General features: G+C 42.0%; 2 protein-coding genes across 3 annotated transcripts; both read left to right on the forward strand.

The window, feature by feature from the left end:
* Positions 1-476: 476 nt before the first annotated feature.
* Positions 477-10,712, forward strand: zgc:172136 (uncharacterized protein LOC566376 homolog). Its single transcript, XM_068568190.1, has 14 exons — positions 477-636; positions 3,544-3,739; positions 3,897-3,987; positions 5,172-5,251; positions 5,435-5,511; positions 5,643-5,838; positions 6,029-6,184; positions 6,701-6,766; positions 7,282-7,350; positions 7,450-7,624; positions 8,184-8,468; positions 9,126-9,257; positions 9,344-9,414; positions 9,509-10,712. Exons 2-14 carry the CDS (start codon positions 3,662-3,664, stop codon positions 9,797-9,799), a joined length of 1,767 nt encoding a protein of 588 aa, XP_068424291.1. The 5' UTR covers positions 477-636; positions 3,544-3,661; the 3' UTR covers positions 9,800-10,712.
* Positions 10,713-10,862: 150 nt separating this feature from the next.
* Positions 10,863-24,608, forward strand: tarbp1 (TAR (HIV-1) RNA binding protein 1). 2 transcript variants are annotated; one of them, XM_068568188.1, is made up of 29 exons: positions 10,863-11,863; positions 12,020-12,117; positions 12,220-12,289; positions 12,719-12,870; positions 12,964-13,016; positions 13,138-13,235; positions 13,334-13,469; positions 13,551-13,647; positions 14,302-14,391; positions 14,501-14,636; positions 14,729-14,980; positions 15,715-15,812; positions 15,899-16,057; positions 16,139-16,359; positions 16,458-16,689; positions 16,854-17,042; positions 17,138-17,328; positions 17,412-17,483; positions 17,605-17,725; positions 18,254-18,364; positions 18,468-18,617; positions 18,707-18,793; positions 18,989-19,194; positions 19,283-19,364; positions 19,464-19,635; positions 19,730-19,915; positions 20,547-20,671; positions 21,084-21,220; positions 23,949-24,608. In XM_068568188.1, exons 1-29 carry the CDS (start codon positions 10,939-10,941, stop codon positions 24,130-24,132), a joined length of 4,830 nt encoding a protein of 1,609 aa, XP_068424289.1. In that variant the 5' UTR covers positions 10,863-10,938; the 3' UTR covers positions 24,133-24,608. The 2 variants fall into 2 exon arrangements, with proteins under 2 accessions (XP_068424289.1, XP_068424290.1); XM_068568189.1 differs by having other exon boundaries at positions 12,725-12,870.
* The last annotated feature ends 233 nt before the right edge of the window (positions 24,609-24,841 follow it).

The following is a 24,841-nucleotide window of genomic DNA, read 5'->3' on the forward strand; positions in this document are numbered from 1 at the left end:
TATAAAAAGTGCACACTATTTAGCATTAGTAAAGTATGAATAAACGCTTAATTCATAATTTATAAAGCATTATTCCAACATGAATACTCATTACTGTGTGCTTATTATAAAGAGCGACCGATATACTCATTGAACACTAGTCTATGTTCAAGGAAAACCTGATAGGAGCCTATTCAAAGCATGAGCAAGGTCCTACATTAATGTATTGCCTGGGCCTCTAATTAGCACGAGATCGGCTATACCAACTAAACAATAGGGGACATGTTTGTTGAGAACCACGTTGACATATTCATGTTTATCTTCATGTATGTATGCATAATGATTTTTTGTTAGGTAAAACTCATAACTCAATAAATATTGACGTAAAAAAATACGAAAAACATTACCATCAATAATTAAATCACATTAGACGACCCCTACAACTATCCGAAATGGTATGGCTCAATCGTTTGAGCTGCACGGACGTTGAAGGGAGTTGCGCTGCTGCACGCAATGGGTCGAGAAGGGGATGAACTGATGTCCTTCAAACTTCTGTCATGATTTTATTCGTATAGAAAAAGTAGTTTTTGAGTCTGAACAATCACCACAACAACCTGAGACTGAATGTTGGCCCCCTTCGACTCGTATGACGTGATGGTAAGTAACTTACTGCCCATCGTTCGCGAAATGAGTAACGTTAGCCAGACAGAGATGCACTTGTTGCGTTCACTTACCACCCGAGCAAACACACTTCTCCCCGAGGTTCAACGTTATCACGGCGTTAGTTCAGAAACTGTATCACTTCAGCCTCAGCTGCTTTATTTCTAGTTTGAGGGGTTTAACTCATACCACGTGTGACTAACTAAGTTAACTTTGACGGAACTAGCGGCTGCTAGCTTTCTGAGTAAGAAACGCACCCTCCATACTGAAAAGGTGGCTCACCTTATTGTTTTCAAGTGATCAGAAACATGGTGTTTTGTGTTTATTCAGATACGCTACAGACTCTTGTTGGACTCTTGTATGGCTGTCGGATCCCTCGCCCTTCAAAGAGCGAGACGAGTGCAGAAGGTGATGCTTTTTCAAATAGACACTTAGAAGCAGGGATTACGGCAGTCTTGGTCGTGAATTAAAGCGTACAGATGGCTACTTTCATGTGATGCCAAGTTTCCCCCGAGTCAGCAACAAGGGGGATGTCTGAAGACGTCAGCCAGCACAGTTTGGGCTGATAGTAAACTTGTTGTGGAGGTGGGAGCCAGTGAAGACTATTGTGGCTCTCCTGATTGTGCTGTGGATGTGAGGCTGATGAAGGTTAGTGTTGCTTCACTATGAGATGGATATATAGATACTTTATTCATTTCCAGGGGGAAATTTCTTTGTGGCAGCAGCAAGCAATTTACAGAGTAAACATATACATATTAAGTATGGTAAATACTCAATATATATGCAACAGAATAAAAATGCAAAGCCTATATGGATGTGCAGTAACATGACAGCATTAATAACTGAGTATCCTCTCAAGTAAATGTATGTTTTCCTGTGTCATCAATAACAGGCTTGTTGTTGTTGTTGTTGTTTATTGTAGTTGTTGTCCATTGTATCTTTTAATCCAACCTTGGCTCTCAAGTTAATTTATATTGCGTTTTAGTCAAGTTTGGAACGAGTCCTCATATTGAACAACCAAATGCTTGTTGTCCAAACAATACATTGCAAGTAAAGATTTCTAACAAGGCGTATGCTTACAGTATTTCTATAGCAAAACAAGTATTTGAGTTATTAAACTGTACAGTGTAAAACAGTTTTCCATCAGGGCAGATACAAACTTCCACAAGCCCAAATTCCAGGTATTTTTGTCTCTATTTCTCAGTCTCATTGCACGTCTTGCCTTTGTCTGCAACCTCCAGTATCTTAGTTATAAACACACACACGCACGCACGCATGCGCACACACACACACACACACACACACACACACACACACACACACACGTACGTACGTATGTATGTATGTAAGTGTGTGTGTGTATATATATATATATATATATATATATATATATATATATATATATATATATATATATATATACACACGCACACACACGCATGCGCACACACACACACGTACGTACGTATGTATGTATGTAAGTGTATATATATATATATATATATATATATATATATATATATATATATATATATATATATATATATATATATATATATACACACACACACACACACACACACACACACACACACACACACACACACACACACACACACACACACACACACACACAGTAGTATTGCAATATTTTCATCAGTATAGCTCACACATAGTACATTGAACAACCGGAGTAGAGAGGTACAACACTTACAAAATGGGCATGAATGATATTGTAGAAGCCCTCAAAAACTAGATTGTTATTAAAAAGGATGATGTAATAATTATGTATACATTAGTGTGAAAAATATACAATATTTGAGTCTGTTCTTTACCATTTGCTCCAGTAACAGTGTAAATGTACAATATAGTTTGACTCATAAACAGGTCAGATGTTCAAGATACTGGTATTTCAGGTTTTCTTATGTCTGTTTGCTCTGACACACAGACGTAAGTGAGGCTGTGTTTGAACACGTCCATAATCATATTTGGTATGACAAATGATTTGCTCTCTGAGCCAAGAACATACTACTTTTGTTGGTCCCACAACTTGTTTTGTACACTTGCATTACCTTTTATAATGTTATATTTTCTTGTGATTTAGAGAAACAAACATGTAAAACATATGCAAACATATTTCTCCCCAGGGTGAAAGCCAAAGTGCTATAAAGTTTGGTGGAAGAAGACACAAGTATAACACAAAGAAACCAAAGTGTATTTGTCTAAGTTCCCTTACCATGCTGTTTATCATCTACTTTTTGGCACCAGAGCAATCTGCTTTAGTTACGGGCTTTTGCACTGGTTATAGTCAAGAGCAGGATTTAAGGGGATCAGAGTGTAATTAACCTGATTAATTGATTCTGAGAAGTTAATCAGATGAGTCTCGTACCAGTAGGCGCTTCAGGTCAGCATAGTTAGGCAAACTTCAGAAATGAGTCATGGTTGAAGTAGACTGTCTCTGCACATTGTGACAATTTGTTTTTGTATCTTAAGCATCATCTGCAATAACACAAATCTTTTTTTTTTTTTTTTTTTTTTTTACAATTTAGTGTTGCTGCAGTTACTGTTGGAATATAAAGGACATGCAGTAGGATTGTCTGATTGATTGTCACCAGTTAATGACTTATCTTTACACTCTCTTGTCGTGTTTGCTGATAATTTGAGTCAAGATGTTTATGTCATGACGTGTTTTATTCAGTTTTGGAAGATTAACGCATTTCTGGAAGACAAATGTGGTGGTAAAACATCCACGTAATTGTGTGTGTGAGTATTGGATTGTTTTTGCTTTGACTAGATCTGTTTTAAATTCCATTCTGATGTCTTCATCTTTGACATTGAACTGTCGTTGCATCATGTTTTTCCATTTCTTTGCTTGTTTCATTCTAATGCTACCTGTCTTCTCAGGTGCAATACGGACGGATCTCTCTGGAACAGATAACAACGTAAAGAATAGAGGAAGCAAGAGAACACTGAGGCATTTTAACAGAGAGAAAGTACTTTTCACCAACCCACACAAGACATCATGTCCACCTCGATAAAGCAGGAGAGAACCATTTGTGTTCTCCTCCCCAACAAAGACCAGCTGGACATCACTGTTGGGGTGGGTGTTTTTAATATGTCTCTAGCTGTCCTCCTAACCATCATCATCAGGTCATAACAGATGGTCAACGTTCTTTTGATCTTTACAATATCTTAACTGCACTACATAGTTTGTGAATGCTTATTGAATGCATACTTTTTGGTCTTTTCTGCTCCAGCCAAAGTCCACAGGACAGTATGTTTTTAATCGAGTGGCAGAGCTTCTTGGAATCAAAGAGCTGCACTTTTTTGGCCTCACAGTGGTGAGAGGTAAGTTTACTCCTCATTGACCGCTCAACCTCTGAACCTGAAAGGGCTGTTGGCACTGTAGCAATCGACAGTATTTTCAGAAGTTAGATTATAAACAAGAGCATTACAACAATGTACTGCAGGGCTTTGCAGTGGCTACTCTTTTAGTGGCTCTTGTTTATGTAATAATGTGGAAAATGTTTTCTGTTAAAAAGCTATTCCACAAAAGCCAAAACATTTAATTCTGCCCTTCCAGTCTGCATAATTGAATGTTGTAATCCACTTGAGCCACTGCACAAAGTTCTGAACTTTCAGATTTCTCGGGTTTCTACTTTCTTTCTTTGTACAAATACGTTGAAAAGCCCCGGTAATCTTGTGTGGCTCACCACTTGAACAAGCAACCTTTTGTTTTTGTGGTGTTGGTTCAGCGATCACTTAGGCCTGGATTCCTGCAATATTAACTTCATTAAGCCTGGAATGCACCCCTGCATTCCTCCTCTTCACTCAGGAGAGGGATGGATTGATGATGAGAAGAGGAGGGTGGGAGTGAAGGGAAAAGAGGTAGGGGAACTCGTCATGACACAGGCCGGCTCACTAAACTCTTACGCAAAGACTTCAATGAAGGACGAGGGGTGAAAGAGTCACAATGAGTCAGAGTCGGCTGAAAGGAGAGATGGATGGTTGAAGGAACGATTGGGAAACAGCTTGGAAAACAAGATGTGGTTACACAAAGTTGAACAAAAGAGATAAGGTGGATCAAATGGAAAATGCCCAAGTCATGACTCATAAGACCAGGCTGAGAGTGATACAACCTCCTCATTCCCAGCACAGGTTGCAAACGGCATTTTAGCCCCTCATTACGTTGGTAAATGGATAGATAAAAAGCTAAATTCCAAGATAAAAGCACTGCTTTGTTCAATGCATCGACTCATCCCTCAACACATTTTCAGAACGTTAGACAAAGCGCTGCTAGCAGTGTGTGGTCTCTGCTGCCATGCTACAACTGAAATTAGAAAATAGATACATTAAAATGTGCATTGTTGCCATTTGCTTCCTCGTAGCCTCATTCACAAAGGAAGAACAAAGGCTTTTTTCTTTTACCCTAATGAATTCCATTGTTCAACCCATTTCACGCTTGGTTACATTATGGTTTTGTTTGCTCGCTAACTGTCGGCTGGTTTCCTGGTTGTCTTTCTCCATCCCAGACAATGAACACATCTTTTTAGACATGGAGGAGAAACTCACTAAATACTTTCCGAAGGAATGGAAGCAAGATTTTGGAAAGGTAAGGCGATTTCCTGCAAAGGGTATAACATTTTGGTGGACTAAATTAGGAGCATTTTGCTGTAACTCAGAGGCTCAGTTAATTGTGAGGCACATTTCTATGGCCTACATGCTCCCACTTTTTATTTAGCATGACAAAAAGATGCACACAGACTTTCTCTAACGTGTCTATTTTTGTATACAGGGATTACTGAAGAGACCACTGCCTCTAGTGCTCTGCCTCAAAGTGCAGTACTACATAGAAAACGGTAGACTCGTTTGGTATGTCCTTCTATACATGTTCTATATGCATGTCACTTACTACAAGATGAGCTGGCTTTTTTCATCCACCTTCGTCCTCTTTTTTGTGCCCCTCTTCCCCTCTTTTTTTTTCTTTCGTTGTGTGGTACCAGTGAACGTAAGGCGCGACATCTATACTACTCTGACTTACGGGAGCGGGTTCTTCGCTCTGAATGTCGTCAGCAGGAAGAAGTGTACTTCCAGCTGGCAGGTTACGCCTTGCAGGCTGATCTCGGTGACCACCCGATGCCCAAGGAGAATATAGAGGTCACTCCTTACTTTGAACTGAAGGAGTACTTTCCCCCTTGGGTAGGTGTCACTGTGCCCTGGGGCAGGCACCTATGTGACAACAATATTTAAAAATAAAAATACAATTTAAAAAGCTTTCAATGTAACTTGATAATCAGCATAAAATGATGATATATTCATCCATAATACATTTTATTATTTCATATTTTGAGGGTCCAATCCATGTCCTTCCCTTTTTTTCCTTCTGTAGATTGTAGCTAAGCGTGGAGTAGACTACCTCCTCTGCCATGGGCCCAAGGTGCATCAGGAGCTGTGGGGCATGTCTACTCGGGATGCCGTGCTGCTCTTCATCAAGGAGGCATGTCGACTAGAGGATGTACCTGTCACATTTTACAAGCTGCAAAAGGTCACGAGTCAATTTCGTTTTTCAATTTAGTTGAATGGCTACAATAGATTTTTGTAATACACACTTAATACTGCAGGGTGTTTGCATGATTTGATCGATATCATTAACATAAGAAATGAGGATTATGAAGGCTGGTGGGAAATGGAATTTGATTTCAGCACATTTTTACCTGCATACAATCCAAACGTATTTCTTCAGTTTGACTAAAGTAATGTCTTTTCCAACACAAATGCAGTTAGTTTGGCTTCATTTGAGCTTTGCCGGACAAATGATTATGGGGCCGTTATGTAACCTTCCATCTCATCCAGTTTACTGTCCTCCTATTCCAAGAATCACTCATCTAATGAGTGATATTTTGAAGGCTGGCCCATCCATTGTGTAATGTTTTATCACTTTTAATTTGTTGCAAGCAGCAGCCCAGTGTTTCCCAGTGGAGTAGGAGAGGGAACTGTGAAATAGATATCTTATCTGAACTGCTCACATGCCACTCTGACATCTTATCATTCATTTGTTCAGGATAAAAAGGCAGAGAGAGGAACGGCGTTGCTTGGTCTGACCCTGCGAGGAATGCAAGTTTATCAGGTATGTGCATGTGCAAGTGTGTTATTGATGCATAGAATGTGCGTCAACACATGCGTACATAGGAGTGAATCTGCGTTTGCTCAAACTCTAGTCTTCTGACTAGACGTGTGAAGAATGTGGGGGTTTGCCACCAACAGCAGTGCATCAGGAGATAAGAGTTATCTGCCGTCAGTTGTTTGATCTGTCCATCAGGGTCCATTTGGGGGGGGGGATTAGGGCTCCAGGCCTGGCTGATTAAAGAGCCAACAGACCGTAAGAAACCTCGAGAAGCCCTTGGCCTCTTCACCGAGTCCAGATGGTTTCTGTGAACAAAAAGACAATTGATTATTGATCATTAATTTAAGAATATATCTCTGTAGACTACCGGTACACATGAGACTTCTCTTGTTGCTCAAACACAAAAGTCACAAATCACAAACATTTTTGAGCTGTTTCTTTAAGTGTGTCTGTGTGTCTGTGTGTCTGTGTGTCTGTGTGTGTGTGTGTGCGTGTGTGTGTGTGTTTTGTATTCATAGGAAGTAAACAACATGCGACAGCTGCTGTATGACTTCCCCTGGTCAAATGTGGGCCGTCTCACCTTCCTGGTATGCACACTTCTCATTTCCATTCTCTGGCCGAATTGTGGTCATTATGTAATGGCCATTAGCTATGTACACCCTGCATAATGTAGTGTCCCATTCCAGGGTAAGAAATTTGAGATCCAGCCAGATGGCTTGCCATCAGCCAGGAATCTAGTTTACTACACTGGGTCATCGTTTCGCTCTCGCCACCTCCTCCTGCACCTAAGCAGCAGCCATCGCCTCTACCTCAGCCTCCAGCCTGCCCTCAAACACATACGCCAGCTGGAGGAGAGCGAAGGTAAGGGAGGGAGGATACAAAGGCATGATTAGAATCAGTTGTAATTTGGCTGGGAGTCACCTGTACTCAGCAGAATACCAGTGACAGAACGTAGGAAAAGACACTTGTTCCCACACAAATAAAGCAAAAGGTTTCTTAATAATAATAATAATAATAATAATTCAATTGTATATAGCGCTAGGTTAGCAGGTGAAGGCGAGTTTGAAGAGGTAGGTTTTGAGGGCTTCTTCTTGTGTTAATAGTCACATTTGTTGCACAGTTGTTGTTTAAATGTATCTCTATGGGACAACCTTGCATTAAAGAAAGCATAATTATTGCTGCTCCTTTTGAAAATAAGTATTCTGGTGTGTTGTAGTCTAAACGGGTTCAGCAACCCTTAAAGGGTTACCAATATTATCTCTAGCATTTTACAAGCAGCTTCTGCCAGTCCAGTTTACCAAAGACAACTGTATCCTTGGTATATCTCCAGTTATTTCTATCAACTTCTTAACACTAACCTTAGTTTGTTTACATAATCTATGTTCCAATTTAAAAAACAACAATACTTTCTTCATTTTAGATAAAAAGCGTTACAGAGAGTCATACATCAGTGATGACCTGGACTTGGACCCCCCTGGCAGTGAGAGCAGCCCTGGCCTGTCCCGACACTCAACCATTAGCTCTGGAATAGAAGCTGACGCCCGCCAACACAGCACCTCCACAGAGATGGCCTCCATGGAGGAGGAAGAGCAACGGCGAGCAGGGAAGTGTTTTGGCTCAGCAGCCAGCCGTGGCAGCTCCCATACCTCTGGCTTTGACACGGGCAGTAAGGCTCGAATAGAAGATGAGGGCTGGCAAGAGGAAGGTAAGAGGAATTTTATACTGACACCTTTTACACAAGGCATTTTATCCATTCTTCTCCAGTAAACCAATGCTACGTTTGTTGAATAAATAGTTAGTTGATAGACAGGAAAGCAGCTGTGAGTCATGCTGAACTTGGGAGTAATGGTTTACTGGTGAACTGTTGAGGATATTAGAGGTGGATGATGATAAGTTTATCATTCACCCTTACCCTTAAGACGTACTTGGCAGTGTGTCCCGAAGTAATTAATTGAGCGACGCAAATGGAATAGTAATGTAAGAATATATTAGGTGTGTATATAAAGATGTACCTTCAAAAACGGAAGATTGCTCAGCAATATTTGTGCATACCTGACATATTAGTTAAAAAAGGAAGCAGTTCCATACAGTTGGGATAATTGCAGTTTTTTCTTCAGGCTACGCACCATTACAAAACTAACTGCTCTATAAATATATCGTGTGATGTCATTATTCCATATTTTCATGCATATGTGTTCTTTCAATAGCCAGTACCTCAAGCTGTAGTGTGCTCAAGCCCTGTGTGCAAAGTTATTTTCTTGTTTGTTTCTTTGTATTCTTAAATACTTACATGGTTACTGCAGTTTTACAGAGTTTTTTTTTCAAAATTGCCCGAATCAAATTTCTAAAACATTTTTTCCAGAGATTGATACCAATATTGGAAGTCCAACGGAGGTCCTTGTGGATGATCCTCATGAGATGTTCCAGTTGGCTGATCTTCTTGAAGGATTGTCAGTGGATTGTTCAGAATTCTCCTTCGAGACTTGCTCACCAGGTATGAATCATTTGATAATGACATGATACAGAATGTTATTTAAACAATATGTTTGTTCAAATGTGCAAATATTTTGGTCTCTCCAGGAAACAAAGCGTGTCCCCCAGATAGTGAAGAAGAACTTGGGAAATTACGTAACAAGGATATGTTAAAACAGGTTGGACGTCCAGCTTCTGTCGATTGACCTTCTTCTCTTTTCCTTTCTGTCGTATTGCATTAGCTTGTATCTTTACCTCCTGTCTATATTCTAGATGCTGAAATCCAGAGCACAAGTTTGTGTGGATCGGCACAGCCACAGTCTAGATGATGTACGTCCGTTTCCACCTACGGCACCCCTGGGGACGACATTGCCATCTGACTCCTCCCACAGCTATACCTTTGGCCTCCCAGATGCCAAAACAAACACAAAGACCCTTGTTGATCACAGTTATTACCCTCTTCTTAACTTGCAAGCCAAATCTTCCTTCTATGGCCGACGGTCTACCAATTGCCTCTCCCTGGACATGTTGAGTGATGAACAGTTCCTGGAATTCATACTTTGAATACACCGATTACTGATGTTCACAAATATGCCTTCTCTTCATTCATTTACAGTGCAGATTAATGTGTAGGTTGCCAACACCTGAATGTCTCAAGTGTTTTTTGCTGCATGTGGTGATGATGACAACACAGGATGTGTGCATTTCAAAATTGCAGAGACTTTGAAAATAGCAAAACCCCTCATTCCTCATCAAAAACTGGTGGATGAGAGAACAGATCTAGTTTAGCAACATCGGTAAACAGAGCATATTTATTTATGTTGTATATTGTGTACATACTACTTGCACTATTTTATCACATTTCTCATTTAATTTTATAAGTTCAAGCTGTTAAAATGTCTGAATTGGGTTAAACGTTTAACATTTTTATATTTTCCTTGCTAATGTAAACACTTAAATGTCCGTGTTTTATTCAGGAAAAAAATGCTGAAGCCGCTGTGCTAGTGTTTGTGCTCCTGTATTCTTTTATACTGTTTTTTTTTTTAAAATCATATTTTGTAATATACTCTATTTTTGTATAGTGTACACTGTTTTTTTCTTTTCATATTGGTCCGCTACAGAAAGGTAGCTCCATATGTGGAAAATGTAACATCTGTTCCAGCTTGTATTCATCCAAAGCTTCTCTATTCTAACCTCTCTCTCCAATGTTGTCATTACAACAGAAAAGTATTCATTTTAAAACTCTATTTCTGTAACAAGTAGGTGTATCATGAATCTGCAGTATTTTTGTATTATGTAACTCCCAGACAACGTGTATCTGTCTTTTTTTTCTCAGACATTATCATCATGGTTTTATAAATGATAATTGGAACTGAACGGATGTTTTTAGCCATGATGAACACAGTTTTAAGTCAAACAACTGTCAGAAATGCACAATACGAAACAATGCATTTGTATTTAAACGTTATTTTTTATTACGGTGAGAATAAATTCTGAATCCAACTGAAGGAAACGGGTCTCTTCACTTTTTCACAAGTGTTAAATATTTGAAGATTTTTCAACTTCAGCGCTATTCCGTTACTGTCACTTCTCGCGAGAGTTTGCGATGACGTTTGCGGAAGTTTACATTCCGTTTGGAACAACGTGTTCCCCGTGGATGCTGCGAGAAGAGCCTCCTCGGTTCTTGCAGCTTCTCTGTCACAATGTTTTCCGTGTTCATTAACGCGGTCTTGTCCAGCTCTCCTGACTACGACGTCTTGTTTGAGTCGCTGACCTGGCCGAGTGACTCGTGGCCGGGGACGGAGCAAGTAGAAGCGCTGACAGCTTTCATTGAAGGACTCGGACCCATTCTGTCCGAGTCGGACACGACTCCGCTTTCAGCCGCGAAAAGAAGCTCTATTGTAGATCAAATAAACTCAGTGGTTTGGAACCAGTGTCTCCCTCTTCTCAACAAGGTGTCAACGGAAGCCGGCGAGGGCATGCGATGCAGGGAAACCACCGCTGCCGTCTGCAGACTCGTGAGTGCCTGTGTCCCGCTGTGTGACGAGGCTTTGCCGGGGCGAGTGGCCCTGTCAGTCCTGCCGTCGCTCCAGCAGTCGGAGGAGGTTCCCGGTCCAGGACGACTCTGTGTGGAAGTCGCCAGTGAAGTCATGGCTGCTCTCGTGCCTTCCCTGTCAGTGGACGAGCAGCTGACGCTCACCACCTTGTCATGTGCCTTGTCCTGCATCAAAACACTCCCCGATGCGCAGGTCTCTAAAATCACTGTCAGGCTTCTCTTAACTGTCCTTAACTGCTGCAGCGGGGCGAGGTTAACGAGCGTCCTCAAGCTGATCCTGGAGGACATGTGCAGCTGGCACTCCACTGACCGCACACCTGTGGTCACGGAGCGGACACTGCTGTGTTTGACCGCCCTGTCAGACCACCTGCTGAAGCCTCGCAGCCTCCCCTCCTCTTCCTCCACCTGTGACCTCGACCCTCGTCTGTCCGTCCAGTTCTGGAGGATGGTTCAAGATGGACTGACGCACAGAGACGGCGTGTCACGAAAGAGGGCGTTGTACCTGCTGAAAATGTGTGTGTCCCTGGCAGAAAAGGAGGGGTTGGACTGCCCTCTCTCTCCATCAGAGGAAGGTATAATATATAGATATAGATATATATATATATATATAGATAGATAGATAGACACACAACAAAATGCTCAGATTACACTGGAACAAATGGAACAAGTTCACTGGTGATGTTTCGTTTGAGTTGTCACCTTTTTTGGGGGGTTGTGGATTGTTGCAGATGACATCTTGTTCAAATGGGCCCCGAGCAGGAGTAAGTTGCTGAGAGAGTTCTGGGAGGACTATGCACTGGTGATGGAGACCCTGGAAGAAAACCAGGTAGAAAACCCCACATGGTTGTTGGTTTGCTACCAGTTCAGAAATAGGACTCGTCACACAGTTTTGTAATGTTGCTCATCTCTGTTTTGTTTTCCGCTGCAGATTCATGTTGTCCGGCCAGTTCTTAACAGAATAGACACGTTGATCCAAACAACAGTAAATGATAGTCAAGGTAACACTAGACTTTGGTAATATATAAAGCAATACTTTTGTTCACATGAATATTTTTGAAATTTTTGTTTTAAAGCCCTCCTTAGCAAATTACTTATTTCAGACATTTTTGTTTTGGTGAAGGTCATGTGAAGTGATAGAGCTGTTAAAACGATCAAAAGGGATCGGCTCCACACTTTAGTTCTCCATGAACTAAAAAATTGCTGACCTGATTAATTCATCTTCTACTGGCAATTTCATAAACACACTTTTTTCATTGTCTTATTACAACCACATTTCAGGAGAGTTTTCAGTTTAATAAACATGAGTCAGTGAATAAGAAAATAAAAAAATTGCAATCATACAATAAAGATAAGTGAAGATAAGTTATGTGAAGGTGCCACCTGGTAGTCGGTACTTCTCTTTTTTCAGTGCTGTGTCTGTGTCGCAGCTTCAGGTCAACTCTTCCACCCCTCCTGGCTGCTGTGTGTGTACCAGCGGATGTTCCACAGTGAGAATAAATCCCTCATGAGAGAGGGAGTGTGTCATCTGCTGGAGCTGCAGGTCCTTCAGCAGCCGGCCTTTGCTTTGTCCTTTTCTCAGGTACAGGCTCAGACACAATGCATTCAATGTGATTCAGAGTTATTCATTCAGTGACACGTACATCATTTCCTCTTCTGCTGCTTTGCTTCTCAGTTCATCGTTGGCCCTTTTATGGATGTTCTGTCCGAAACGTCACTCTTTCACAAGTGAGTGTTTAAAAACCAAACACTAAATAAAAGGAGGGATCTCTGTAGTTATGTCATTATTATATTATGTATAATTCTTTCTGCATCAGGCCTCATTAACCCACAATCTGTCCACCTGCAGGTCAGTCGGGCAGAGTGTAGGAGATTGCCCTGAGATTGGTGCTAAACTGCAAGTCTTCATGATCACCTTTTTTACTAGTTTACCGTCAGAGCACAGAGGTAAAAGGAATCGGACGCTGCAGAGAATAAATGTTAAAAAATCTCTGACTCGAGTCTCATGGCTAAAAATGTAATTGCCCATCTCTTCTGCTTTAAAGGCCCTCTGTTGCTGCAGATGATTCAGCAGCTGTGCTCTAAGCACTGGTGTGCGGCACCCCTCCTCTTCCTCTCCCAGGCTCTATCAAAACTGCCTCCAGGTCCACTGCTGGGGATCGAGGGGCTCACTGCCCTCAGGTACCTCGTCATGAATACAGTTACACAAGAAAGCTTGTTATGCTTTATAGGGATGCTCATTTGATTCGCTGTGTCTTACAGGGAGGTGCTGCGCTGCACCATGATCACTCATCAGGTGCTGCTGAGAGGCGCTGCTCAGTGCTTCTTGCTGAATAGTGCTCTCTGTCTCACAGAAGTGGTAGGACATTAATAGTTTACTTAATATTAAAATAACTGAGACGCCTTATTGTATAATTTGACAGCGCTATTTGAAACAGCGTAATGGTCATTATGTTTATTGTTATTTGACTCTTAAAGTACCAGGAATTTTATTGTTTAAGTATATATGCTCTTAGTCAATGTTGTGAGAGTCAAGTAAAGACCCTCACCAGGTGATGCACTAGCGCAGTATGAATTAAAAAAACTGTTTTAATAGTTCATTTATATTAATGAACAGAAAATCCATTAATAACAATTCATTTCTCAATTAATTATGTAAGTCTTTATCAAACCAATATAAAAAAATACAAATTATTTTCTAGGTTTACCTTATCAAATGTACGGATTTGCTGTGTTTCTCAGTTTTTTAGGTTATGCTGTTTCATAAATAAAAATAGCACACACATGTAAGTAAAACACAAAAATAAAGTTTTTTTTTTACATTCACCTTAGAAATGTCCTCAGTAATAACAACCACAAACTTCAGCATTACAAATGTAAAGTTTAATTAATTCCTTCACGGTAGAGCTTTTATTCTGCATTGTAAGGTGTTTCTGTTATTTTGTCCAGCCCCTGTGCTTTCATAAATGGCATTAAAGTAAGTGAACTGCATCATTGAAAAATCTCATTTCAGAGCGCAGTGACCCTTGATGACGTTTTTACTTTCCTGATGGACTTTCGTGCAGACGAGTCACTTTCAAGAAGGACGCAGATTTGGAATCAGGTACGATGTGTTCGAGACATTTGAAGGAACATTTCGTTGTGTTAAGATGAGACTTTCGAGAAGTTGTAAAATGGACTGTCTACCCTGCATATTTGTGACATTGCTGCAGTTGTGTGTCTGGCTGTCGGACAATGAGGGCAGTTTCAAGCCCAGGCTTCTGGATGAAGATTGCACGAAAAAAGAAACTGTAAGAGGCTATGTTCAAAGCGAGATGCTCACTTATCTCCGAGTCCCAGCTAGCTTGGGTAAGTCTGAGGTGTGACTGTTCAAGATTAAGAGTAGGATTCTATCGGTGTGTTGGATAAGTTGGTTTAAGTTAGCTTCCCCTGTTTTTCAGGTGACAGCGAGAGGCTGCCTGACTCCAGAGAGGCTGATAAGTTGGCCAGGGCCATACTTCTGTGTGTGGACATGGAACAGAATCATACCGAAGCAAAGATCGCCGCCACTCTGGAGTCGCTGCTGTCGCTGCTGTCTCCCCTGCTGGTCACCTTGAGCAGAGTTGGCACCAATGTCTACCTGCCACTGCGTAAGAGTGACAAGAGCCTGCAGCTCGTGCTTCAACTGTTCCAGCTCGGAGGAACACCAAGCTGTGAGTGTGTTGGAGAGGAGAAATGTTTGTGTAAACAACACTGATCCATTGATATAGCGAACACGTCCACCCTCAAGCATAAGCAGTAGCTATAGTAGATGTTTGGGTGCCTTCATGCAATGAACACATTGTATACCTTTACTCCCAACTCATGTTCACGTGCTGAGCTGTCAGGTGGAAATATCTCACTATCATATCAATTTGTTATGCAATCTTACAAGGTGCTAAGTGAAATATTTTAATTGTAAAGTAAAAAAATGTATTTGTGCTTTTTGACAATTAACAAAACAAGTCAGGAACAACATTTTAGGAATTGTGAGATTCTTGCTCCCTTTTTTTTTTTCTTGCATCTTATACTTCGAACTGCTTATGGAGTACCCTCTAATACTAATCCCTTTAACTATATTTTTCATAACTTACAATGGATTTTGTCTCTATTCCTTTCTTATTCAGCTTTTTTAAAAATACCTTAGTAATATTATTTATTCCAGCTTGCTTCTAGATCAAATTATTCTATTATTTTAAAAACAAGAACACATCTCGGCCCTCTGCAATTGATGTCCTTCATGAATTCTGTTCACATTCTCAGGACGCTGAACTGAAGAAAAGTCAAACTTAACTTTTCTTTGTGTCTTCTTGTCCAGGTTTGCGTCTAGTATTTCCTGTCATGGTTCATGTGTTAAGTAGCTCAGAGACTGTGTGACATTCGACTCTTCCCGCTCTGCTTTTCACAGTGGACAATGTGATGGTTGCCATGAAGAGGCTCATTTTTAAACTTGTCGATCCGATCCAGGAGTTTATCTTGAGGCGGCTGCTTGGTGAGCTGCAGGAGGTAAACGGCGAGTCACCGTGACTTCAATTAGCATATATTGCCAGGTGGCTAGCTCTGACATGTACTGGGGCTGTTTTTCTTTCCAGCTGTTTGATGTGGAGCGGGCAGACCTGTATCTGTGTGTCCTGAGGCAGATGGTGGGCCTGTGCCGTTCTACACCACAGCACCACACTCAAATCCAGCAGACCTATTTCCCTAAACTCATCAAGTACAGCCTCAAGGTTCTGCAAGAACCAAACCAGCAGGTGCAAATCTCAACTACAAATATTATAATACATTAGTTTGGTTGCTTGATGATGTAACACGGTTTATTTTTCCATCGCCAGATCCACTCGGTGGCAAGCCAGGTTTCCAGAGCAGTCGCTATGGCATCCCTGGCTACGGTGTGTGGTCTTGTGGAGCAGGAAAGAAATGACATGCAATCAGAGACCATTTCTGCGTTGAAATTACTGAATGACTACTTCTACAATCTATCGTCATCTTCATGCCAAAGTCTGGGGAACTTCAATAAACGACTGCAGAAACCGCAGACAGGAGATGGTTCAGGGTCAGTGAAAGTCTGCTGAGAGTACTAGTTAAGCCTTAAAGTGTATGATAAATAAACACCCGACCAGCATGGTAAAGTATAATCCTTCTTTTCTTTAGTGATACTGAAGTGTTGCAGGACTGGGGACGCATAGCCGCCAATTTTATGCGGGACCAGTGGATCTGTCTGAGCTTTCTGATGAAGGCTTTTGGGATTCCTGAGTCTGAAGAGATCTCCAACGACCCAGAGACTCTCAAGACTGCCCTGAGCTGCGGTGTAGAGGCCCTAGCTCTGCTGCCCAGTGACCTGGTTCTGCCTGTGTTCACCTTCATGGAGACAGTGCTGCCTCAAGTGAGTCCTTCAAGAATATTTGGTTAAATTTAAGCAATTCAAACAAGATTGTAACAAGGAGCTCCTTAAAGTTACAGCCAAAACAATTTCTTTCATAACCTAAGGTAACATCAGATGAAGTGTGATCTGATGAAGCGTCTGGTTTGGTGATGTTTTGATCCCAGTTACTACTTCATGAGGAGGCCATGTGTGTGGAAGCTGTGACTCTGAGCTGGGAGCTGGTGCAGGGGCTGAGCACCAACGCCCATGACTTCTGGCCGGCCCTTAAGGGCTTCATCTCCATGGCCTTCCACCGTGACCTGCTTGAGCTGGCAGACACTTCTGCTCCGACGCTTCTGGCCGCATTGAAACAGGTGATTCAGATCAGGCTGGTTGACTTGCAAAGGAAGTGTGGGCCACTTATCTGTCATACAATACATGTATGTGTGATGATGTGATTGTTTTTTAGATTGCCATTGAGTTGATGGAGCTGTCTCAGTCAAAGAGCGGCGTGTTCGGTGTGCTGCTTCAACACTGCTGTCAGACGTGGCTGCCCACAGACCGAGGCAGCAGCGACACTGTGTTTTCCAGTGTTTTCAGCCACGTCAACATACTTACTGAGGCATGTGTCTACGGACCAGTGTTCAGGAGAGACCAACGGTAACTCATAACAGCATTTCTCAGATTTCTTCAATTGTTTCTCCGTGTTTTAAAAAAAAACACATTTATTTTATCTTTCAAAGGCTCATGCAGGATGTCCAAACGTATGTGGAGCGACTCGGTGAAGAGTGTGCTGCCAATGTTGCAGTTACGAGGTGGGCTGCCGTTCTCCATGGAGCAGTCTGTGTTCTTCTGTGTGGCTGTGATTTCAGATTGTGCCACTAGAGGTCTTCTTTGGTGTGCAAATGTTTTCACTCTTCAATTTGTATTTTCCAGCGATAACAGAGATGACCAGTTGCCCCGCACATGTGTCCTCGCTTTCCTCAACCAGCTGGATTCTTCTAATCTGCAGCATGAAAGACTGATGGAGGAACTAATTATGGATTTGTTAAAAAAGGTTAGCTATCTTAGGGAAGTGTCACAAACTTATGTATTAGTGTTAATATTATCCCAATTTCATGTTTGTATACAAAATCAAACAAAATTATATATTCAACCATTTACAAAACTCTTTAGACAAAATATTTAACTGTTATACCATGTAAAGTTTATTTTTCTCATCATACTCAAAACGATTTTGAAAAGCAAAATCCAGCTATGATTATATTATTAAGACACAATTCCATTGAAAGTTAATAAACAAGAACTCAGTTATTACCAGTCTTAAGGATGTATGTACTGTATATCTTGATTTTTGTTTTCTTCTGAGAATATTTTCCAGATATGTTGATCAAGACATTTTATATTGCAACCTTAAAATATCTCAACCTCTCCCCTAATATTCTAACCTCTAACACAATGTAATATTACGTTCATGTATTGCAACAAATAAGTGTTGTTCTATGATATTCAGAATCAAACATCAGTTACTGCTCATTTCACACTGAACCCCATTTTCTGTTAACTCCTTCACTCCATCCCTCAGGATAACCACATCTCAAAGTCTAAAATGCGTTACTATAGCAACTCCCTGCAGCACCGTGTCAAAAACAGAGTATGGCAAACACTGCTACTGCTGCTGCCCAAACTCAGAGAGGTAAGACAATTACACTCATACTTACAATCACACAGGAAAGAACCACTCAGATACTGACTGTGTGTGTGTGTGTGTGTGTGTGTTTGTGTGCGTCTGTGTGCAGGAGTTTGTCGCCAGCGTGCTGAACTCTGTGTTTGAAGCTGGATTCTGCAGCAACCATGCCTCAGTCAAATACCTGATCGAGTGGATGATGATTCTGATCCTCGTCCAGTATCCACGTCACATTGACAGCTTCTGGGCCTGCTTCAACAGGGTGAGCTCCCCCACTGGTGACCTACCTAGAACATACGGCATCGTGATTGAAATCATTAAATTATTCTGTTTTGTTTCTTTTCTGCACAGGATCATGACAAGACCAAGACGAGCATCTGCACCTTCTTGTCAGTCCTGGTACATTTCAAGGTCATCATTCCTCACCTTCCGGACAAGGTGAAGCCTTTGATTATTTTCTCCACTCAACAATCTCCTTGGATCCCATCTCTATATCTACAAGATCTCTCTCCCTGCGCGTGTGTGTGTGTGTGTGTGTGTGTGTGTGTGTGTGTGTGTGTGTGTGTGTGTGTGTGTGTGTGTGTGTGTGTGTGTGTGTGTGTGTGTGTGTGTGTGTGTGTGTGTGTGTTAAAGGATGTGCATTTGCGTAAAGCACTGGACATCATTCTGCAGTGGTGTTTCAACCATAACTTCAGTGTGCGTCTGTATGCCTTATTGGCCCTGAAGAGGGTGTGGAGTCTGGCCGCGGTCCAGGCAGAGGAAGGGGCTGCTGGGTTGGGAGGGCTGTCCACTGTGATCCAGGCTTGTCTGAACCAGGCCGAGGCCATGCAGAACAGTGGGTGAGAGTGGAGCAGCTACAATAATTCCAAAAAATACATTGTAGGGTGTTTATGTATTTATTTTAGTATTTGTTCTCTCACCATTTAGAAATGCCAACAGGAACTGGACAAGGATTCAGGAGCACTTCTTCTTTGGTGCCTTTCATCCTGTCAGGGATTACAGTGTTGAGGTTTGCTCATGTGTTCCTGCCGAACCAATTAAGCTAGATCAAATTTGGTAACACAGTGTCACAACGAACTTGTTTTCTATCTGTGTTTTTCTCTGCCAGACCATATTCTATACGTTCCCCGGTCTGTCAGAGATGGCTGATGATGAGTGGATTCCACCCTGGAAGTTTGACAAACTGATATGTTTCTCTGAAAGTCCATCTTTTCCTTTGAGAAATCCTGCTCCTGACCTAAGCCAGCTGCAGCCTGGAGACTGGATCCAGCAAGACAAAGGTATAGTTTTTTTACGAGCAGAGGACTACTTGATACAGCAGCCCATAATCTTACCTCATCTCTGATTGAGTGGCTGTGGTGTCGTGTCTCCCAGGCGAGCAGAATAAGGAGGAGCGCTGGGCCGAGGTGCAAAAGAAGATCACTCCCTGGAGGTTGGGGATCCAGGAGCAGGAGCCTGAGCTTCAGCTGGTTCCCCAACAGAGAGCTGCTCGACTGGGCAAACTGCATGGTGCCCTGCTGGTGGTAGCCTCACTTATCGACAAGCCCACCAATCTAGGAGGTTAGCAGCACCACTTCTTTACACTTTCTTTACTTTTTCTTCATTGGGACATGATGTAAAATGTCTGGAACTTTCTTCGTCATGTGTGCAATATTGTGAAGAACTAACATTACAGGCTTTTGTTTGCTTTCCCAATGATGATCCGGGCAAAGAGGTCAAACACAGCTGCCGCTAAAGCCATGCCCAGTTTAGACAGGGAATGCCCAGCTTTATCACAGACACTCCTATTTTATATTCTCTGCACGTGTACTCATTTGCTTTTGTCTCGGATGATAAGGGTCTGAATCAATCAGAATTTGTTTATAGAGGAAAATATCCATTTTCAAAACCAATATTGATACTGGATACTAACATTAGCTTGGCCGTTCTGTCAATGTTTTACTAGAAATTGCCGTCTCAGTTGCCATTACAGATGTACCTTTTATGTCTGTCTGTGCCCATGATGATGGACTAGTGCCATTTATTTAGTCATTGGTGCCACCGACTGCCAAAAAACATATTTAAAAAAGTCCCCTTCCTACTTGTATGTGTCACAATGTATTGTTTTGAACCATAGGTTCATATTGTGGGAATATTTCAGTTCATGTTTAGATTAATATCCGACTCTGTCTTCATTTGTTCATTTGTGCAGGTCTGTGCAGGACTTGTGAGATCTTTGGGGCCAGTGCTCTGGTTCTGGATAACCTCCGCCACGTCAGTGACAAACACTTTCAGTCTTTGAGCGTCTCATCTGAGCTGTGGCTTCCTCTATTGGAGGTAAAGTGCATAGAACAATCTCACAGTTTACTCTCGTGATCGTAATGTCTACTTTATCCTGGGGATCTTGACTCATTTAGAAGTGGTGGATGTTAAATGCTACCTCTACTTGAGCTTCATCCAGGTTTCTCTGTTAGGCCTCAATTTTTATCTTTCTGCCTCTTGCATAGTAACTGCACTTTTTAGTAGTCTCAAATATGTCTCTCTGAAACTTGCTGATACCCTGATGTTGATCCAAATCGAGAGCATCTAAGTGAACACGTGCTTTTGATGTGATTACAATGTGACAGGCTAACAGATTTTCACAATTGTGAAAAGGTGTTGCTTGATCTTGATTTTGTGAATTTGTGTTTAAAATAAAAAATGTATTTAAGTCATCTTTAAGTGACAAGTAACTATATCTGTTCATCAGGTGAAGCCGATGGAGCTCACTGACTTCCTGCAGGTGAAGAAGAGTGAAGGGTACTGTATCGTTGGAGTGGAGCAGACGGCCAACAGTCAGAGCCTCCAGGACTACCAGTTCCCTGAGAAGACCCTGTTACTTTTGGGGTATGTTTCCAAAGCATGTATGCTTTTTAAGGTTTAGGGTTGCAAACAAGAGGGCTGCCTTCCTAATGAATGCCCCCTTAATTATGTCAGAGTGTTTGTGTGAACCTGGGAGCTGTGTTGACGGGATCAATAGCTCCTGGTATGTTCTCCCAAGGCAACGTGGGCCCATGGGAGGGACCGGACCAGGAGTGATTCACTTATGAGCCAGAAAAGAGTTCTAGCATCTAGCTTGTAAAAGGGAAACCAGGGAGCCCCGTCCAGACCCAGGGGCTTTGCTGGACACAGCCCTAGAAATCTACATTGAGCCGCCGCCTTCTGGGCTCACCACTTGCAGGGATAAGCGTGTGTTCATTTGCATTGTCAGCCAGGCAGCATTCAAAGGCATGCAAGCAGATTTGCTTCAGGGATATGGATCATCACCTCTCAGGAACTCCTGAACCCGACAAACATGTCTTCTGTGGAGGAGTCAAAAAGCTTTTCTACGATAAGGCACCAGGGTTGAAGGAGATATACTCGGAGGTGCTGAAGGCTATGGACATTATTGGACTGTCTTGGCAAACACTCTCTTCTTTAGTGTTGCATGGAGGTCGAAAAAAAAGTCATGGAGTATGAGATGGACAGGCGGTTTGATGTAGCGTCATCAGTAATGCACCCGTACCGGGCTGTTGTAGGGAAGAAGGAGCAAAGGCAGAGGAAAAATATCTGGATTTACCAGAACCTCATGAGCTTTAGATATTGTCCGAAAGAATGAAAGTGGGGATACAAGCGAGCGAAATGAGCCTCCTTCGTAGACTGGCTGGTTACAGTAAGAAGATATCCAGAGGAAGTAAAGTAGAGCAGCTGCTGTTTTGTTGAAAGGGACCAGGAAGGAGGAAGTTTGACAGACAGAGCTGCAAAACATTGCTGGGGAGAGGGAGGTCTGGAAAACTCTGCTAAGCCTGGATAAGCAGAAAGATAACAGCCCGACTATCCACTGTTTCTGGTGTGTTTTGCAGTTGATTTGTTAGTTTTCCCCCTTGGCCTACGATCTTCCAGCAGCATTTCATACCAGCAGCGTGAACAGAGGTTTGACAGCATTAAACACTCATTTTTTTTTCATCAATGAGGAAACCTACACACAATTCGTTAAATCAGCACAAATGCATGCAGGCCTCTGTCTTCCCATGCTCCTGTTTGACTTTCACTTGGATAGCAGAGTGAGCTGACAAAGCTATTAATGTTATCTAACCAGTTTAGAGTGTTTCCCTGCGGGGCCTGCGCCTCGCCTCTCCATGGTGGACCTGTTGAGGCATGCTGGACTGTAATTGGTTCTCCCTGAGGAGGAGAACACGGGAAATGAATCCCACAAACCAATACAAGCAGTGTGATGACAGCAGCAGAAAAACCTTCGAGTGTCGTTTGAGTTGCGACGCTTCACTGTGGCTTTCATCAGTTCGTTTAAACCATTAAGTGAACATGACTGTAATTATAAGCTTGTGCCGTTTGCGACGGCAGCATGATTCCCTCTTCTTACTAAATGTGCACTGCAGTCGTGCAGCTGGTCTGAAGGGAGATATTATATGTATCACATCTGTGTAGGTGTCCTGTTTTGTTTTACCCTGCTCAGTCAGAGGTGTGAGCATTGCTGTTAGCTTAAACAGTCGGTGTGTGAGCTGCCTCCTGAGTGCTCTCACAGCTGTTCTCTCCCCAGCACATCATAACCAGCTCTAATCTCTCATCAGGCTGCCATTATCTCACCCAGTTGCACTGACTATAAATGTAGCTCATCATATCAGGCGTCCTCAGTGTGTGGCACCTTCTGTGGACTCACCAAACTCATTACCTCTTAATGTTTGCTTTGCATGGCCCATATAGCTGGGTCGCAGTATATACTCGCTTGATTACAGTTTGAATTGCTCTTGGATTTGAGCTCACGAGTCATCTGTATGAAAAGCTTAATTGTGGAAATTATGAGGGATTAAGTTGGCTGCTCATGTTGAGGTTTCTTACATTAAATCAACTGGAAAGCATCATTGAGCCAAACGAAAGCTGAAATAAAAATGACCTGAACGTAGACGATACACATCAGGGTTAAACTGAGAGAACAGTTAGCCTGATGTTAATCTGTCAGATATGAAGAAGTTGAAGTAGCCTTATTGCTGACGGGATGCACATTCCAATGCACGTCTTGCTGTGGAATTTATTCATTTTTGACAAAGCACAGAAATGCACCCAAAATGTCCCTTTTGTGGTTACTCTACATATTCCAGTCGTTTTGTGATGTCCCTGTGAATTATTTCTTAGACTTTCCTGTCCAAGAAAAATGTCATTTCAAAGAATAATTAGATGTTTTTGTAAATACTAGTATTGGACGAAAATATCAATCCTACTCTTTTGTCTGTACATTAATATGTAGCTCGAGCCAACACCTATTTGACTGAAGATAGAAGAAACACGAAAGATGACAAAATTGACCCAGCAGCACCTCTAAAGCTCTCTAATTATCTTGTTATATATTGTAATTATCTTCATGTAAACCTCTGCAAAAACATAAACTAAACATATTTTCCAAAAATGTAATTATTCCTTTAAAGATATCTAGAAATAAGCATCAAATAGCTCAACTCCTAGTGGCTTTGTTACGAAAACGGTGGCATCTATATATGAAAACCTTATCTGTAGATGCAAAATGTCTCTGTGTCTTTGTCCCACACTACAGTCAATTGTTCTTCTCTTTTCCTTCGTGTAGCAATGAACGAGAAGGAATTCCTGCCAATTTACTTCAAATGTTTGACGTGTGTGTGGAGATCCCTCAACAAGGGGTCACCCGCTCCCTCAACGTGCACGTGAGCGCCGCCCTGCTGATTTGGGAATACACACGGCAACATCTCACCTCTGGCTCAGCTGAAGTTGACTCAAAACCTGAAAACTGAAGAGGAAACCAGCAGCACAGCGTCATGGACAAGCCATTCCAGCTCCAGATGTTTACCCTGCTTGCTCTTCTTTTGCAGCAAGACTACAAAGCATCTTGCATGTGATGGGACGACGCTCGTAGCAGAAAGGATGTGTTGTCTGGTTTTAATGTGGTCAGCAGCCATTGGTGCTGCTCCTGTGCCTTAATGAGAGAGATCGGTTCTGGTTATTATATCTAAATATTCTACTGGGCATGCTGTCATATTAATGGAGGCAATCTCTGTGTTGTCAGAGGCATTAATGAACATTTTCCCCTTTGAAGGGGAGGGCCCTTGTTTATATTTGCAATTAGTTTATTCCTCATGGCACCAGAACTGAACTGTAATGTCCACACCCACAAAACTATTATACATGATGTATAACAGCTACTTTTGTGTTTTCATTGCAGTTTGGGATTTTAAATTTAACAAACTTGATATAGTTGAATAAATAAAATGTTGGCATTTTTATCCATCTCATGTACTTTATTTTATTGCGGTGAGAGATTGCATCAACCAAGGGAGCGCTGAGGGGGTTAAAACAGGTTGAGTAGACGTTGGAGCGTCCTCCCCCTCCCAACAGTACAGGAGTTGGTTCACCTGGAGACCGTCCGACCAGAGAGGGAGCAGATGGAGCACAGTTGATCACTCGTTTGTTTTTCCGTCGAGTCACGCTCTTTGGGGCTCATCA

Source organism: Clinocottus analis, unplaced genomic scaffold (genome assembly GCF_023055335.1).
Source record: "Clinocottus analis isolate CAN_PGR_092001 unplaced genomic scaffold, fCliAna1.0.p SCAF_8, whole genome shotgun sequence".
In the NCBI taxonomy this organism is placed as follows: domain Eukaryota; kingdom Metazoa; phylum Chordata; class Actinopteri; order Perciformes; family Cottidae; genus Clinocottus; species Clinocottus analis.

What these genes read in the sequence shown, in the direction of transcription:
- zgc:172136 (XM_068568190.1), top strand. Translation starts at nt 3,662, where the DNA reads ATGTCCACCTCGATAAAGCAGGAGAGAACCATTTGTGTTCTCCTCCCC. An exon ending in GGAAGCAAGATTTTGGAAAG is followed by an intron (nt 5,252 to 5,434) that starts GTAAGGCGATTT and finishes TTTTGTATACAG; the next exon opens with GGATTACTGAAGAGACCACT. An exon ending in CCAGCTGGAGGAGAGCGAAG is followed by an intron (nt 7,625 to 8,183) that starts GTAAGGGAGGGA and finishes TCTTCATTTTAG; the next exon opens with ATAAAAAGCGTTACAGAGAG.
- tarbp1 (XM_068568188.1), top strand. Translation starts at nt 10,939, where the DNA reads ATGTTTTCCGTGTTCATTAACGCGGTCTTGTCCAGCTCTCCTGACTAC. An exon ending in GCTCGGAGGAACACCAAGCT is followed by an intron (nt 14,981 to 15,714) that starts GTGAGTGTGTTG and finishes TGCTTTTCACAG; the next exon opens with TGGACAATGTGATGGTTGCC. An exon ending in TGTGGCTTCCTCTATTGGAG is followed by an intron (nt 20,672 to 21,083) that starts GTAAAGTGCATA and finishes TCTGTTCATCAG; the next exon opens with GTGAAGCCGATGGAGCTCAC.